The sequence below is a fragment of the Pseudorasbora parva genome, chromosome 6 (assembly GCF_024679245.1).
Source record: "Pseudorasbora parva isolate DD20220531a chromosome 6, ASM2467924v1, whole genome shotgun sequence".
Taxonomy (NCBI): Eukaryota; Metazoa; Chordata; class Actinopteri; order Cypriniformes; family Gobionidae; genus Pseudorasbora; species Pseudorasbora parva.
Window position 1 is genome coordinate 26,850,891 of NC_090177.1, and position 18,947 is coordinate 26,869,837.

Here is an 18,947-nt window from a genome sequence, read left to right on the forward strand (position 1 = left end):
CAGAGTTGAAGTGGTGTAAACAGTGCAGTGCATCTTACTTTTACGGCAGAACGACTCGTGCACAAGCATCGTGGTGCTCACATGAACAGCATCTGCCAATGGTAAGCCGGTGTTCAGGAAGCGCTGCACTTTTTACATTATGTCAACAGCATAAGAATCTGACACAGGCTAGTAGAAATTGTTGAATAAAGTTGTTTTTTTGCACAAAAAAAGTATACACATCGCTTTATAAAATTAAGGTTGAAACACTGGAGTTCCCTCCAAAAAAAGACCTTGAAAGTGAAAAATACTGGTTCATGGAGGGGTCAGAGAGCTCTCGGATTTCATCAAAAATATCTTAATTTGTGTTCTGAAGATGAACAAAGGGCTTGGAAACACATGGGCTTGGAAACACATGTGAGCAAGGAATGACAGAAATTTTATATTTTATTTTTGAGTGAACTAACCCTTTAAATTGAAAAAAAGTCAATATTTATATAAAATTTTGTATCGTGTGACTATCGTGGTTTTTCCATTGAACACTCTCAAAATATGATACAAAAGCTCTCAGTTAGGCAGTACCTTTCAAAAAGTTCTAATATATTAATTTGAGGTACTAATATGGGCTCTTTGGGTACAAAGGTGTAAAGTACAGTACCACTCCAGTGACAGCTTTTGTACTTTTTTTATTTGAGTGAAGCTCAGCTTTTACAGAGATGTATGGAGCAAACGTGAGACTAAAAAAATGCTAAGACATTCTGACATTCATATTAATTTTCTGATTATTTATTAATTATATTAGACTGCTTTGCTGATATTATAAGTAAAAGTACAAATAAATGATTTAAATTTTTTGACCTTTGCACCTTACTTTATTTGCACACATTGAAAGATGATCTACATGGTCATTCTTTCACATATACACTCTCAAAAACATAATACAATTCATCATATGAAAGTTAGAAAATCTTCTACACTAAATGTTTTTTTCCATCTTGTCCTTTATTCATCATCACCCATCAAAGCTTGGAAACATTGTATATGTATCTTTCTTTTATATTAACCCTCTTTTACATGCTGTTTAGTTTCTCCCTCCTCCACCTTTCTGCCATTAAACTGGACAAAGAAATAGAGAAAGTACACCCCCACAATGAAGGTCCCTCATGTCTCTCTAATCTCCCATGAGGCTCTAACAAACCAGCATGGGCGGCCATAGAACCACAGCTGGAGGGTAAAGCATGTATGTGTGCGCATTACAAAGACAGAAGCTGAACTATACACACAAACCCCGCTGAAGTACTGACACAAGAGCCAGAAAAACGGAGCTTTCTCCTTTCTACCCAGGCACAGAAATCCTGATGCCCAGGGAAAAGCTCTGCTTATGGCCCTGCCCTCCCCTCACAGACCAACAGCTGTCAGGCGCGAGAGGATCAAGGGACAGTGTATAGTACGTGTGAGTCAAAGACTAAAATGTATATCACAGAAATGATTAATATAACACATCTAAAGCAAAGCTTATTTATGCAATTATTGAAATAACGTGTATAAATGATAGCTACATGCATGTGAGAGCAAATATACACTATTGTAGCTGTCCAAAAGAGGGCAGCACCACTGGACCTCTCCACAAACACCACACCAGGTGAGAGCAGCCCATGTCACTCACACTTCCCATGTTTCCATGACAGCACATGTGTGATACTAGAGTTCTAAAGATGTTCACCGCAGACCTAAATAAATCTGACCTCATATCTGCCTACCACAATGCAGAAAAAGAAAGAAATGCAGAAATAAAATAGAAAAGAAAATTCAGAAATAAGAAAAATACAGTAAAATATTTAAGAAGAAATACAGAAAGAAAAAGGAAATGCAAAAACAAGCAGATTGAGAATGCTATATATGTGTAGAAATACATTAAGAAATGCAGAAACAAAAAAATGAAATGCAGAAGGAAAGAAATGCAGAAAGAAGGAAAAGAAACGCCCAAAGAAATGCAGAGATGCAGAAAGACATGCAGAAAGAAATCTAGAAATGCAGAAATAAATCTAGAAAGAAAGAAATGCAGAAACAAAAAAATGAAATGCAGAAGGAAAGAAATGCAGAAAGAAAGAAATGCAGAAAGAAGGAAAAGAAACGCCTAAAGAAATGCAGAGGCAGAAAGACATGCAGAAAGAAATGCAGAAAGAAATCTAGAAATGCAGAAATAAATCTAGAAAGAAAGAAATGCAGAAAGCCCACATAGTCCGTCCAGATTTCATCTGCAGGTGATGTGTATTCTGACTGATTCACCCAAAACCTGCGATTCTCTCCTAAAACACAGCAGGAGTTCAGCACACACTCAACGAGCCGCTCGCTTCTGCTCTTAAGAATCACAGAGGAAATAAATCAAGCTGACAGAGTATGGTACAATCTAAGTGACAGACAGATACAAGCGGTCAAAACGGCCCGCACGGGGTATTCAATTGAAACTGCACTTGAAGGCCATAAACATACTTCCATGACTGATCAGAGACAATGAGACAATGAGAAGTCCCTCCATTTACTCACCGCTTTATATGTTTTCTTCTGCCCGGCGTGTTTGGGTGCTTTGGCTGGGTCGGAGCTGATCTCCACGTGCATGGCATAGATGATGTCATAGAAGTCCTCCACCACAGCGACCCTCTTCAGAGGGGAACTCTCTGACCCCGAGCCCCCATCCACACACTGAAATCAGAGATTTCCTTACATAACATTGCATGTAAAACAGCAGTGCTTTGGTGGTAATATATCATTAGGGATGCCTTTGTTATCTTGAAATAAATGAAACCTGTTGAACACAGTTAAAATCATTTAACAAAGTTTATAGACGGTTTCAACGGCAACAACATAAACAAACATTACTGTGCATGCGCGTTTGTGTGACCCAAACTTAACTGCCGGGAGACGTCCGCAAAGAATCAACAACAACAGAGGCTGTGTTATCATATTTCATTTTAATTGTGCAACATTATCTTAATTTATGTTTTTATTGTTTCATCAAATTTGTTAGAAATAATCTTCCATTTCTGTCTGCTGTATAGAGTGGGGGAAACGCCAGTTATCCAGATGGCAGCCAGAATAAGTTACCTCTAGAGTAGATTATTTCGGTAGCACTTTATAATAATGGTCATTAGTTAACATTAGTTAATGTATTAGCTAACGCAAACTAACCATGAGCAGTGCATTTGGTACTGTTAATGTTAATATCTATGTTAACATTAGTTAATAAAAATACAGCTGTTTATGGTTTGTTCATGGTAGTTCACGGTGCATTTACTAATTTTAACAAGATTTTAATAATGTATTAGTAAATTCTGAAATTAACATTAACAAAGATAAATAAATGTTTTATAAGTGCAGTTCATTATTAGTTCACGTTAACTAATGTTTGGTAACTAATGTCCTTTATTCTAAAGTGTTACCGACATTGCTCTTGTATGCAGTCAGACTGGATATATTATTATGGGTCGCACACACTGTTTTTGCGCTGGTGTCATATGTTCTCTGCTTGATCATTAATATCTATATTGTGTTATCCAAGAATAGTACATCAAATATGTGTTTCTACTGAGTAGTGCGCCATACTCTCCATTAGCCAGACCGATAAACAAACACAGACTGGATGTTAACGTCAAGCCAGGCATATAACCGTAGCAACATGTGTGTTTGATGAAACGTCTATATATTTACCTATTTTGACATTAAAATAGCTTCATTCGTTTAGTGTGACTGGTTGAACTAATAGTGCCAGCACAGCTGTCTGTGTTCAATACCAGATTCTCGTTTAGCGGTAAATGATGGAGAGTGTTTGACTTAATGGTTCATTTATTTATGAATACAATTTGAATGGGACAACAGCAAAGTGGAATTTAATAATCATCAAAGCACAGCATGTCGAAAAGATCGCCTACGAGCAAATTGCACTGTTAATAAGAAGAACAGCGCTAATGCCAACTGCTACGCTTTCTTGCTTTCTTTTTTAAAAGTGGTGCATGATGTAAAAAAAAATCATTAATATTTAATTTGACATGTCTTTAAATGCTAGAATTTTTGAATAATTTTATGTTGCCTTAATTTAACAATTAAATGAAGGCAACTTTAAGTACTTAAAGTTGCATGAAATAAACGTTTCTAAATGCATGTTATTAAAGTCGTCATGACATCAAAGAATATGTTTTTTGGCTTTCAGTATGAATATGTTAGCCTTACTGCTATTCTATAAGCTAGTGTGCTCCAAAACAATGACAAAATTCGCATTTAGAAGATAAGTCTTAATCTTCTGCCAATATGGATCAGTGATTTTGATGACATCACTCTGCACTTAAGCTTCTCATCCGACTCTCTGTCCAATCAAATGCTCTCTAGAATCTCAAGCATCCCGCCCACTACATATTATATAGATGTTGAAGCTGCGGCACTTGTTCACACATTTACTATTTTCTACATGGTGACAATAATAGGGGATATATCCCATAGGGCCCTATTTTAACGATCTGAAATGCAAGTGTCAAAGCGCGAAGCGCAAGTAACTTTGTGGGCAGGTCTCGGCGCTGTTGCTATTTTCCCGGCGGGATAAATGGCTCTTGACTCTTAACGTGAATAAACCAATCAGAGCGTCATCCAACATTCCCTTTAAAAGCAGGTGCACAAGTTCCATTATGGATTGCTATTATTATGGCGTATTTACCAGGCGCACGCCAGGGGCGGTTCACAGTCGAGGAGACTGATGTTCTTGTAAGAGCAGTGAAAGTCAGATGTCCTTATATTCATATGTCTTGCCACTATTGGGCAAACAGGTCTGATCCTTAATTATTACAATTAGCCTGAATAATTTGTAAGCTAGATTTATGCCTATTTTTTCACATCTTCGTGGCACACCACAATGATTTCCGTCATCTCATGTGTTAATATTTTTTTTGTGTAACAATTTATAATTTGCAAAAATAACTGTTGCATCTGTGTAGATTACATGAGCAAAGTGTATAACGTGCAACGCGCCACTGACTTTAGACCAGTTTTTTTCTGGTCAGTGGCGCAATTGTTTAATGGAACAGCAAAATAGCACCAGGGATTGTTTGCGCCGGAACAAGCCTCCTTTTTTGCGCTGAACCGCCCAGGGAGCGCAAGTTCATTCACTAGTTTAGTGACGTGCTTCTGTGGAGGGAAAAGTGCGCTTTGCGCGGGTGCAAAATAGGAATGACACATGCGTCGGTGTACAAAGTCAATTGCGCTGGGTGCAAGATAGGGCCCATTGACTGTAAAACAAAATGGACCTAGTGTCCATGGCGTCACCCATAGGATTCTGAAGAGCAGTTCTGAAGCGTAAAGTAGAGAGGAGCCGGCAGCGCTTCATCCCGTGTCACGCCCGGATAAAATGGGCAAAGAGGCGGGACGTGGGCAGAGCTGAGGTGACGCAATGACTAACAGACGGCAGATAAAGGGCTATCCACCTGTCACTTAAAGTGGCCATGTCCGTAATTATGCAGAACTTTAAGGCTTTATATAATGCAAATGAATAAGTTATAAAGAAATTCACCCCCTCACAGTAGTGATGAAGGGCAAAATTAGCCATATAAACCAAAACCCCAATTTGTACCAGACTGTCAACTTTTTTCTGCTGTAAAGTTGGGCATTGTATCATGTGGCTCAATGAGATTCTGCTCCCTTCTGGAGCCTGTCCCTAGTGGCCAGTCGAGGAAATGCAGTGTACATTACTTCCGTATTGGCTTCAAGAGAAACTGTGGGAGGTTGCCCCTTGATATAACAATGGCTCAGTGATGTCATCAGATGACAATGATACTGATAATACTGTTTGATTATCATATTAATATGCTTTAGCACTGCAGGGAACTTCAAAGAATATCAAAGTATTATACTCACAAAAACATTCTCCAATATACATATTTATGGTAATGCCGCTGTACTTTTGTGTAATTAGAATGACTGCGAACCTCTATGCTTTACAAGTAATGAGGAGCAAATTTCACACATGCGTTTTTTTCCAGTACAGTCAGTGTCAGGTTGGCGGAGCAGTAAAAGGTAGTTTGGGGTTCCAGCTCTCACCGGAGGGCAGACCTTGTTACCACAGTAACCACTGCTGCCCTCTTTGGTAGGTGTGCGGGGCAGAAGGGTCATGTGACACGCACAACTTCCAAGTCAAAGTTGGACTATCAAGTATGATAACTCGAATCAACATCTGTATCTTCCTTTCCTTTCATCACCTGTGTCACATGCAGTAATGCTCTGCTCCATGCTCAGTTCTTCACCTTCATCACATCCCCTACTCAGACCCTCCACCCCCCGGTACAGGGCCACGAGGTTACCATGGCAGCAAGGATGCATCAGCAATGCAGCGTCTCACCTAGCACATAATTTTAGCATTAATTATAACTTAAGCTATATGTACATTAATCTGAATACATTGGAAATGCATGTTTTTCTATACATTTTGGTCCACCCTGAGACAGTTTTTTTTGTCCTGTGAAAATTTAGCTTTTTGAAGATGCTCTACAAAGTGGATACATTTGAAAACGCTTTTTTGTGTCGCAGACTGGGCTGTGAAAATAGACACATTTGAAAAAGATGACGCATGTTGTACCAATAGATGTCTATTACCGTTATGTGCTTTACACTTTCAGTTTTGCTAAAGATAAATGTTTCTTTGTTCAATCTTCATATTACGTTCCTGCAGAGATGACAGAAAATTGACTTACAATTCCTGTCCTGCATCAAAACATGAGGGCAATTGCATTTAGGCCGTACATGGAATGCTGACGGAGTGAGAGTAGTGGGATATTTAAAAAAAAAAACAGCAGAGATTGTCTCAGGACCATTTCAGTGAGATTTTATTACGTTTTACGCATGTGCAGTAAGATGATTTAAAGGGGTCCTATAATGTGTTTTCACTTCTTCAACTTAAGTTAATGTGTAACGTTGTTGTTTGAGCATGAAAAAGGAGATGTTTTATTTACCAGAATCTACTTTTCAAGAACTACAACGAACGACTTGTTTAAACTACAACACATTTTTTCCAAATCTTGTGAAGTCACATTGTTACTAAATTAAGTAATCTCCACCCACGGGTATGCAAAAAAGGGGACGAGGCCTAGTTAAGCTGCATTAGATAAGACAGTGTTGTCCCTATATGTCAAAGTTTTTTCCCACCCCGTTTCCAAAGCTAATTTGGAAACTAAGGCTGCCGAACTTAGAGTGGTCACAATTAATTTTAAACACTGCTCCTGAACATTATAATCCCAACGTTTATTTATCTATGTGCTGCACATTTTACGGAGAACAGCTGTTAAAAACGAATAGAGTACAGTGCAGGCTACGCACAAGAGCTTCTCCTGAAATGGAGCAGTTCCCAATATGTCGGGACAATCTGTTTTTTATGGATCACAACTTGCAAGTGTGTCTTATTATTTCTAGTTGTGTTTTCTACTCACAGTTCCAATTATACGTTTTTGTTGTTGCTACGATGTAAACAAAAAGCTTGCCTGCTAGCCAGCATTGGTGTTGATAGTGTTTACTGTAGCACTGTTTACAGCCCCTTGGGAAAATTAACTATGGTTTTGTGATTGTTTCCTGTTTGTATTTCCTATTGTTTTCCGACAAGTTTCCGAACAAATCATGATTAAATGTTCAAATATAAAATGTATAAGAAAATTACACAAAAAACCCCATCCCACTCTGAAACATCTTGTGAAATTCTTGCTTGCAAACTTTATGCATGAAATCCATTTAGGACGATCATTACCATTCTTAAAGGAGCACAGTGTAAATTTTACCTTTGTACAGTTTTTGCAAATTGTAAATTTAGCAAATTGCAACTAACCACCACTCACCCCTCCCTACTGAAGCACATAGAAAAGCTACGGTATGGGCGTAGATTAAGCGGGAGCCGTGAAGAGCGGTTACACTCACAGTGTGGATCAATCGCGTGTGTGTCGTAGAATCAGGATCTGTTAAAGAGAACGTATGCAGCGCAGACTCTCATACAAATCGGAAAAAAACCACTAGTTTTTGATCCATCAATGCATCTCTCACTTACAGTATGCGATCTCACTGTTAGAAGCGTCACTGCGTCAGTCAGAGGAAATCAAAATGCCTGTCAAACGCGTGCTGTCATGAATTATGCAATGTGTCTTCTAATAGGATAAAGACACGCAGTCTCATGAATAGTTACGAGACAGCGATGAGTCATCACCGTACTATAGTACAAGAAAACCCCACAACCTATGACGTTGACATGAAGATGAATTTAAACCAGGAAGTTGAAAATAGAGCTAAAAGGCTTAAAACTAACTAGTCGTCTCCTACATTCAAAATTAACAAATGGTAACATTGTCTTCCATGATGTTAAACACACATACTTCTGTTAAAATCTCAGAAAATTTGGTTTAGGGTTTCATGACCCTATGCTAAAGAAAGCTTTCTTTAACGTTAGTCGATAGCGCGCCTCTTGAGGTCACGGGTAAGTGTATTTACACATAACCAAATTGAATACATCAAGATTTAAACAAAAAATAGAGATTTAAACAGAGACAAAAAATAATCTATGCATGACCTGTCATTTTATTTGTATCTAAATATGAGGAGGGTGCTCTCAAACAAGTCCAAAAAGTGCTCTGGAAAGTCCAAAAGCGGATTCGTAGAAAAAATACTCCAGCTGTCACGCTGGAGCTGCAGATGAAGGAAAACAATCGTTATGAGGGATGAAACGTGACAACGACAATCAGACGATTGCGACAATATGCTTTGTGTGTGTTTGTCCAAGCCATCTCAATGTAGGCTATTTATTGACAATAAGTATATCCTATGAATAAAGCAGTGCTAACTGACAGCTTTTTTAATGTTTAGCATCTTCTGCTCACTACGGCTGCATTTATTTAATCAAAAATACAGTTAAAACAGTAATATAGTGAAATATCATTACAAATTAAAACAGCTTTTTCTATGTGAATATATAGTATTGTAATTTATTCCTGTGATCAAAGCTGAATTTATCATCATTACTCCAGTCTTCAGTGTCACATTATCCTTCACAAAATTATTCTCATATGAGGATTTTATAATCAAGAAACATTTATGATTATTATCTGTGTTGAAAACAGCTGTGCTGCTTAAAATGTTGTGGAAACCATGATACATTTTATTTTTCAGGATTATTTGATTAATAGAAAGCTTTTATTTGCATTTATTAAATACATTATCTTTTGTAATATTAAAAATATCACTTGTGATCAATTTAATGCATGTCTGATCAACAAAAGTAGTATCTTTTTTAATTTTACCACAAATGTTTGAATGGTATGGTGGTTTCCACAAAACTGAAGCAGCATCATGAGCAAATAAAACTGTTTTCAACACTGATAATAATCATAAATGTTTGTTGAGCATCAAATCCTGTTTTTTTTTCTCCAAATATTTTTACAATCTATGGAGACTTAATGCACAAGTATTTGTAGTACATAAACCAATCATAAAATTGGCATAAAATATAGGAGAAAAATATTATAGATATTAGTGGTTATTTTTCAGCAGTGTCTTAATCTCACCAAATTAAAAGCAAGAGATGCGATAAATTATATTGGTCAAAAAAACAAAAAATGGTATTATGACATCTCTGTCCCCCTCGTTTCTGAAAAGAATGCTACGCCCCTGGCTACGGTGGCTGACACAGGACAAAGATAAGAGAGTAGCTAGCACTCTGTATCTGTTTGTCCGTTTATGGCTGTGCAAAATGGTGACTTCACTGTATGGAGACCTGTGGTGTATATATGCTCAGGGCCGGCCCTGACCTATTTGCTGCCCTAGGCAAGATTTTGCTTGGTGCCCCTTGTATCAAGGCTTTATATGTTGGTTGTGTTTTTATAATTTTTTTAAATAAATATACACACACACACACACACATAATTTTTTTTTTAAAGTCTGATGATAGTTAAACTATTCAAAAATAGCACCTACACCACATTACAGTCTATGCACAAATAGCAAGAGTAATTGCATCTAACATTAGTGCACAAACTTGATCATTGAGAAGTTGCTAGTGTTTGTTAGAAGTGTTTGTTTTCCAGTAGATGGCAGCTATCCTCCACTAATCTATGCACGTTCATGTTTTCACCATGAATTAAACCGAGAAATTTTGATATTTAATGCACATTTTATTTTATTTTTTCACTATTTTAGAAAAACCTGTATATAAATATCATTACAAATTTCAGAAAATAAATTTAAAAAATGCCATATATCCCCTTACAATTGCACAACTGAGTAAAAACATTAGGCTATTAAAAAAGTGATATGTGTTTATAAAAAATTGACATTATTTTTTACAGATTCACACTGATTACCCAGAACAGCTGCTTACATAAAGTTTAAGGTAAAAATAACTGGAATTAATTAGCGAACATTCATATTTAGATAATGCAATTAGATAAACTGTTCATTCATTACATCACTTTACCTCTGTCTTTATCCCTTCCCTGCATCAGAGGGCTTCTGTCTTTTTGACACTGTGAATTCGGCCATCCGTCATAAATAATCAGGCAACTTTCACTGTCTGGCGCGAGCGAACAACCAAAGAAACGAAAGCAATCCTGTCTACATTAGATGCGGGAGAGGCGATGCTACAACAAATGCCCAACGTTAAACTGATCGCGCGTTCAATATCAGACACACTAAAGCACTCGCTGAGCAGGGGGAGATTGATGTGGCGGTCTGGGAAGAGTCAAGGTTTTTTTTGGTAATATTGAATTAATATTAATAAAAAAGTAGCAGTAATAAAACTGGAGAGAGAAAAAAAAAATCACTCATTTTGGCACCCCAATGGACGAGTGGCGCCCCTAGGATTAGCCTATTCCGCCTATGCTGTGGGCCTGCCCTGTGTATGCTCATAGAAATGGCTCATTCTAAGGTAATACAAACATAACGGTTCATTATGTAAGGTCTTTATACAGCACTGAAAACATAGTTATGTATTAGGGGTGTCAACAATAATCGATTCGGCGATGCATCGCGATGCGGGGCATGAACGATTCAGCATCGATGCGGCAAAGTGCCATAATCGATTATGTCACTGTTTATTTTCTGGCGGACGATAAAGTTGTGAAGTTTCAAATACTTCCGGTCTGAGAGAATAACAACACCAACAAGGAAAATGGCTGAGGCGGAGGGAGATGACCGCGATAGACGGGTTATTAAAAACGCGCTAACGACCCGAGGTGTGTAGGATTGTACGTATATTTTTTTTGCACAATAATCAATGAATCTATAATGACGAAAAACGCCACAATTCACCTTTATTCCACAAGGTGGCAATGTCTGATACGCAATGATGAAGTGACGTTTCACTCATAGTTACCTCTGACAGAAAACGAAACAATAATCTGCAAAACTTGAAATGGCTCAGTGATTTACCGCAGAGAGCAAGTACTAAACACAATCAGATGTTAGTGTCACTGTCTCTTGATGATGGATGTGGTCAAGAAGCTGTCAGTGATCAAAATATTGATTTTGAAGACATTGAAAATGAGTTTTGAGAATATGCTGGAGATCGCGAATATGAGGCAGATGCTGGTAAACTGGTAAACGAGCTCTGACGAGGTCATATGATGATGGTATTAAACATCTGCTCAAAATGAATCTGAGAATGTTTGGTGAAACAGTCATGCATTTAAGGGCTAATTGCATTTTATTTAATTACATTTTATTTTATTTAATAACTTTTATGTCAAAGATACAGGAGACACATAGCAGCCAATACAATCTGTTGTTTAATATCTGCTTGTATTCCCTCATGACTGATGAAAAATTTGCTTTGTGTGCAGTAGAATTTTGATGCATCACAATGCATCGTAGAATCGAATCGAATCGAATCGTTACCTGGTGAATCGTAATCGAATCGAATCGTGAAGGAAATGCCAATGCACACCCCTATTATGTATATTGTATTGCATATAATCTGTAATAGAGTTTAATAAATATTACACACTGCACCATTAAGTCTGAATCAGACTTGAATTGGTTTGAAATTGATGGCATCCTTAATATTTACATCTGAGTTGAGCTAGTGGTTATGGTAAGGAGAGTGACATCTTCCAAATATGCGTTAAGCACTGCCAAGCACAACACACTGGGCCAGCTAACCAATCACAGTACATTTTGTATTTCGGAAGGAGGGGCTAAATCTAAAATAACCTAAAATATCTGGAAAAGAATGTTTTTTTAACACTCAAGCATGAAAGCATATTCTAGTTAGTACACCCCACAAAATCAAGACTTCATTAAAAAGCACAATAGGACCCTTTTACGCTAGTGTGGATGATAACATTTTAGAAAACATGTTTTACAATGAAACCAGATTAATGTAGACAGCCTTATTTTCCATCTGCAAATCATCATGTTACTGTATAACAATAGTTCTGCACTAAACACGAAACTACTGACGTGGGCGCAGGGGGCGTTCTGACACGCGACGAGCTGCTGCTGTAATGTGACATGCGCTCACACATGTTTACTGCTGGATTCCACTTCACTACATTAACTTCAGGAGATAGGACACGTGTGCCAGGCTCTGCCAATGCGTGTATGTGTGTGTGTGTGTGTTTGTTACAAAATCATGCTGCTGTAGCATGATGCCGCCCGGCCTTCAACCCCCCCACCCCCCTTTTCCCAGCGTTGCGGGGCACATCAGCGGCCTGGGACGATAGTGTGTGTGACAGCAGAAGCCCAACCGCACGCGCCAATGTGGGACACAGGAGGGAGGGGGTCAGCGCAGTACCTTCAGGCACGGCAGACAGGACACTCGCGCATGCCTGTACACACTCACAGGGTGCACCTCAAGGCAGAGAGGACAGGATGGAGAGAGATCCCCCTTCCCCCAACGCCTGCATGGGGTCAAAGTCACCGAACCCTGAGAGGGTAAAACCAGGCTGTCCTGCACACACACTCACAGCCCGACATTAGCATTTTCTTTGTGCCACTGCAGCATGGCATCTTGTGCTCAAAATGCACATGCACGGATATAAAATAAGTGCAAACTTATTGCATCAAAAGTAAAGACGTCGGCTGCATCTGAAACGCATCATGGCACTTTTTAATTCAGGTCTGTGCAACATCCTGTCCACTGAGTTGCCTTCATTAAGTTGATTTTTAAAGGCTGCATAAATATATTCTTCACTGATTGTGAAATACCACAATCCTGTCCAGCATTTGATTGGAAGAAAAAAAATGGTGTCTGATGGTTGAAATGACCAAATTAGTAGATTTTTCATCTTGTCAACCAATAAACAAACACTACAGTTATTTAAAGGGTTAGTTCACCAAAAAAATGACAATTCTGTCAATTATTACTTACCCTAATGTCGTTGGACACCCGTAAGACTTTCCTTCATCTTCGGAGTCACAAATGAAGATATTTGTGTTGAAATCCGATGGCTCAGAAAGGCCTTCATTGACTCTCGAGACCCATAAAAGGCACTAAAGATGTTGTTAAAAGTCCATCTCACTACAGTGGCTCTGCAAATATTTTATGAAATGACGAGAATCGTTTTTGTGAGCAAAAAACCCTAAATAGCGACTTATATAGTAATGGGCTGATTTCAAAGGGCTTCGAACGGTTATGATACAGCGTATTGATTCATGATTCGAATCACGTGTCAAAGCGTCAAACTGCTGAAATCACATGACTTTGGCGATCCGAATCATTAATCGATACACTGATTCATAACGGTTTGAAGCTTTGTTTTGAAATCGACCATCACTATAGATAAAACTAAAATATAGTTTTTTGCTCACAAAAACTATTCTAGTCATTTCATAAAATGATTGTAGAACCATTGCAGTGAGATGGGCTTTGTATTGACGTCTTTAGTGCCTTTATGGGTCTTGAGAGAGGAAATGACATTGGTGTCAATAAAAGCCTTTCTGAGCCATCGGATGTCAACAAAAATATCTTCATTTGTGTTCTGAAGATGAATGAAGGTCTTACGGGTGTCGAACGACATTAGAATAAGTAATAAATGACAGAATTTTAATTTTTGGGTGAACTAACCCTTTAAGAACTGCTTCAGATATGGACAAAACAACAAGAAATAAACAATATTCATCTACTTTTAAAAGGGTAATTTGCATACATTTTGTTGTTGATCTCAAATGTGTGTTCAATCGAGCTCTAACACTACTTGGGGCTCAAATTAATTTGTCGCTTATTATCAGTTTTCTGATTTTAATTCTATTTTTGTTAACTTTTTTTGAAGCTGTTTAAGGACAACACTCGATTTCCACTGACTGACCGGGCAGGAAGTCACCATTTTGGACAACTGAAAACTGCTCGAAATGAAAAAAATGAACAAAAGGATCTCGGGGAATTATTCCTTCACTTCACTTCCACCTCTATAAGTGGATGCTTGTGCTCACACTTTTTCCTTCCTCCAGCCCTGCTGCCTTACCTCCCCCATTCCCTTGATTTCTCACATACCCCGCTCTACGAGCACTAGCACCTCTAACCCAGAACCTCACTGTCATTCTCCCTCACTCCATCTCTCCTGTCCTCTTCCAGGCCCTTGTTCCTTCCAGCAGCACAGGATAATTACAGCTTTCCCTCTTTCCCTTTTAATCTCTCCCTCAACACTCTCTCCTTTCTGCTACTCTGTTTCTCTCTTGCTTCCACTCCCAGGTCCCGGACCAAACAGCCCTGTTGCTAGGAGACAAGCTGGGTCGGAGCAGGAGAGGCAACAGCGGCAGCAACGGCAGCTCCCCCACGTCTCCGCCTCTCTGGAAACAAGGGATGGAGGGATGGTGGAAGAGTTCAGTGGAGGGGAGAAGCCCTTCAGACATGTGTGCTCAGCCAAAAGGAAGAGACAGACACCGACCCCCCACTGATATACAGACATCCAAACAAACAATAACGACAAAACCGCAGAAATTCACAAAGTTCTTATGCACACCTGCACCACATGCCGACATCGGCATGGCAAATTCAGGCTGGAAAAGCTGCTGATGCGACGACAAACATTCATGGTACTGAAACACGGCGGGTTGTTTTTCTGTCCTAATCTTCGACAACGGGTTCGTACGGGACGAGTGCCGTATGTTTTGGCACACAGCCAGAGAACAGTAGTTTTAAGGAGGATTTCGATGTTTGAGAAAACAGGGGAAAAAAACAATTATGAAAACGAGGGGCAATGTGCGGCATGGGGGTGTGAAGAGGGTTTTATCTGTAGTGGAGAGATGGACAGGATCGAGTGGGAGTGGAATGAGTTTGACTGGGTTAGTGCTAATTGTGACAGGCGGTCACAGTTTATGGGCTAATCTTGGCAAATGTCTGCGTAGATAAACAAACTGATGGCTAAATGATGGAGTCTGTGTGTGTTCATTAGACTAACGAGAGAGCAAGAGGGAAGGAACGTGCACACATCTGCTTAGTTCCAAAACCTTGAGAACGGCTTACCGAGGCAGCATTTTGGGGCATCGTTGGCAAGCTCCCGACATGAAGACCATTCCAAAAAGTAGTAAACTTAATTATGCAGCCTCCTAAGATACATTCTTTGGTTGACTTTCTAAGGCATCATGTATCCTTTATAGTGAAAGCAATCCCAGAATGCACTGGGGCATTGGTGCAAACTCCATAGATCACAGATTAAGTAGGAAAATGTTACTATGAATTATTTTATGATTATGAATATACTATATTTTATTAAAAAGTACCAATAAAAACAATTTTACCCAATATCTGTGTTCTGCACATTTCCGGGTTCCTCAGAAGCGGAAGTTGTCATAGTTGGGTAAAATTCTATAACGGTGAATGATGATAGAATACATTAAATATATTTTTTTGTGTTCGCATTTGCTCAAATAGCAAAAGAAAAAAACACCACAATAATGTTTTCACAATATTCAAAATGAGAAAAAAAGTGAGAGATTGATAAGGGCATGATTTTACTATCACTCCCACAGCCGTTGTATTAGAATCCCCCTCACAGCCGCGTTAACTTGTTTCTTGCAATTTAATGCAAATGTATTATAATACAAAGTATAGTGTTATAAAGGTACATAAATATAATAATCCAATGCAAAATTCGTACAAGGAAATGTTTCACCTCACGTGTTCCTTGCACAACATTTCCTATTGAACGGATTCCTGTTGAGAAAGCATTTTGCCCACAGAATTTCACTGTACAAAAAGGTAAATCCTGTGAAATTCTGTAGTTAAAATTTATTAAGGATTATGTGACACTGAAGACTGGAGTACTTTTGCAGAAAATTCAGCTTCACCATCACAGGAATTAATTACATTTAAACATTCAAATGGAAAAAAAAATCATCAAATAAAGGCAGCCTTGGTTACTTGCTTAGAAACTTCTTTCAAAAACATTTTTCTGCATTTTCTATAAAGCAGCTTTGAAACTATTTGTATTGATTGTGAAAAGCGCTATACAAATAAATGTGAATTGAATTTAACTGAATTGATTTTTGTTATTACAGCTTTCCGTTGGTCTATGACGTGGGAAACTTTTTCGCCCTTAAACTTTGATTGTGCACGTTCAGACTAGAATGCCTGAATTTCACCCGCAAAATTATACTGAGCAATGGTAGATGTGACCGCACCTTTGGAAGACAGCCTAAGCTGTAGTCACCGAGGCATCTCACTAGCTTTCAAAACAAATCTACAGTACTCTCTCTTGATCTGCCCTCTCGCAGTCCCATGACTTTTTACCTATATACCCTTAACTTTCTTTTTCCCTTCTTTTCCTGTTCCTTTTTCCATCCCTCCTTTTTATCTTCTCCTTGTGCCTCAGTCTTATTTTTTTCCAGGTTAAGTGCGTGATTAGTTTGCTTAATGGAGTGCTGTGCATTCTATTAGTGAAGTGCACTTGCGTCGTATGTTTCGGCCGTATTGGCTCTCAAGGCATGAGCTGTGCGTCCGTGTTGAAAATAAGATTGGACACACTTGGGCTTACACTGCTCCATTGGGATTCACAAGGGCCTCAAACATACACATCTGAGTGAGTGTATATGCAGAGTGTATGATAACGCACCGCAAATGACAGTGTACCGATAAGGCGCACTGTAACTCTGAGCCCTGAGCCAATTAAAACATTGTTAATTTATCCTGCTCTAGAGCACTGAGATTCTTCACCATGGCAACCACAGGAATGCAGGGAGACCAGAATACGCAGCCACTCACCTCACAGGCTGTCCTGCAGTTACTATAGTGTGTGTGTGTATGTGTGTGTGTATGTGCAGACGCAGTGAGATGCTGACAGTGGAAATGAAGATGAGTGACTGCTGGTATACTGTTAGCTCTTGTATTCTCACCAGTGATGCAGCTGTGAATAAGAAACCATGCCAGAAAACCCATCAGCATTTGAGCTGTTTATATTATCAGCACTGACCAATGAATAAATGAAAGAAATGTTTGCTCTCTGTGTCATTTCCAAAATTCCCAACAGCCATGACAATGTGGACGAGGTGCGTCCCGATTCACATAGCCTACTTGTGTAGTATTTGTTGCCATTGTTTAGTATAAATAGGGTGAGTAGTGTACTTACTTGTGCTGAAAATTACAACAAATATAAATAAATAAAAAGTACACTTTAAATATCTACAACATGAGCATTGAAAAACCCATAATGCTTGTCCACTGAAGATCGGTCACCGGGAGTGTACAAAAGTGCTCTACACTATCACTGCATCAGTTATTTTAGAGTTTCAGTATTCTGTCGCATAATATTAATCTCCTTCTAGTTAACAGGAAAATTGGACTTATTTCATTTCTCTGTTCACGGGTGATAAATGAAACTAATCATTTTGGTCTGTCATTAGCTCCCTCCAGCTGTGTGTATGTGTATCTGTTAGACTTCCAGGGTAGTGGAACGACACTTCCTCTTTTCTCTAATTCGTAAATAATCACTCTTTCAGACTCGTATCTGTCCTCATGGCTGCACAACTGAATCTATGGCCACAGATTCGACTGGCCTCCTGGGGAGGCCAAATTACAGACCGTCCTCCGAATGAAAGGCGTGGTTTTGTTTGAAGCACCTTGGACATAAAGCCCATGAATATTCAGGACGAGACACTCTATTTGCAAATATAAAAAAAACCTTCACACCAACTTTATTAAAATCAATTAGTTCCACTATGATAGACTATGACACAGTGCCCCCTTCTAATCTCTCATTCCACACACAACCTCGGTGTCAATGTCATGAGATCCGTTTATTAGTGGTACATGCTAAAGCTACCGCTCATACTTGAGGATAGTAATCTAAATAAACCCCTTACCCTAATAAACCCAGGCACTTAAAGGTCCCGTTCTTCGCGATTCCATCTTTCAAACTTTAGTTAGTGTGTAATGTTGCTGTTAGAGCATAAATAATACCTGTAAAATTATAAAGCTCAAAGTTCAATGCCAAGCGAGATATTTTATTTAACAGAAGTTCCCTTTCAAAGCCTACAGCGAACGGCCGGTTTGGACTACAGCAGGAAGTGCAGGGATGTGATGATGTCACTAGAACCGTTTGTTGACTAACCCTCCACCCACAAGAACACGCAAAAAAGGGGGCGTGGTCTTGTTGCTCTCCCACGTGGAGAAGAGCGCGCATTCAGCACTTGCATCTCCCCGTTATGGTAAGAGGCGGGACATTTCCGGGCAAAGTGCGCTAAGCTGCTGTCCAATCACAACACGGGAAGCGCTGGCCCAATCAGAACTCGTTACGTATTTCTGAAGGAGGGACTTCATAGAACAAGGAAATCATCAGGCCGTTTTTAGGACAGAGGAAACAGCGCTGTACAGATAAGTAAATTGTAAATACTGTGTTTTTTTACACGCAAAACATGACTGTTATTAAATACATTTTATTACATTTACATTATTAAATTTTATTATTACAATTATTATTAAAAACGTAATTTAGTATTTGAGCGCTCATGGTTCCGGTTCATAGCTC

General features: G+C 38.9%; 1 protein-coding gene across 2 annotated transcripts in view; it reads right to left on the bottom strand.

Moving 5' to 3' along the window:
• The window catches only part of nol4lb (nucleolar protein 4-like b), a 126,625-nt gene that overhangs the window by 96,909 nt on the left and 10,769 nt on the right, over positions 1-18,947 (bottom strand). For both annotated transcript variants that reach the window (XM_067446527.1, XM_067446526.1), the window contains one exon: positions 2,527-2,682. In XM_067446527.1, coding sequence (XP_067302628.1) covers positions 2,527-2,682 — 156 coding nt within the window. The remainder of the gene's footprint in view (positions 1-2,526; positions 2,683-18,947) is intronic.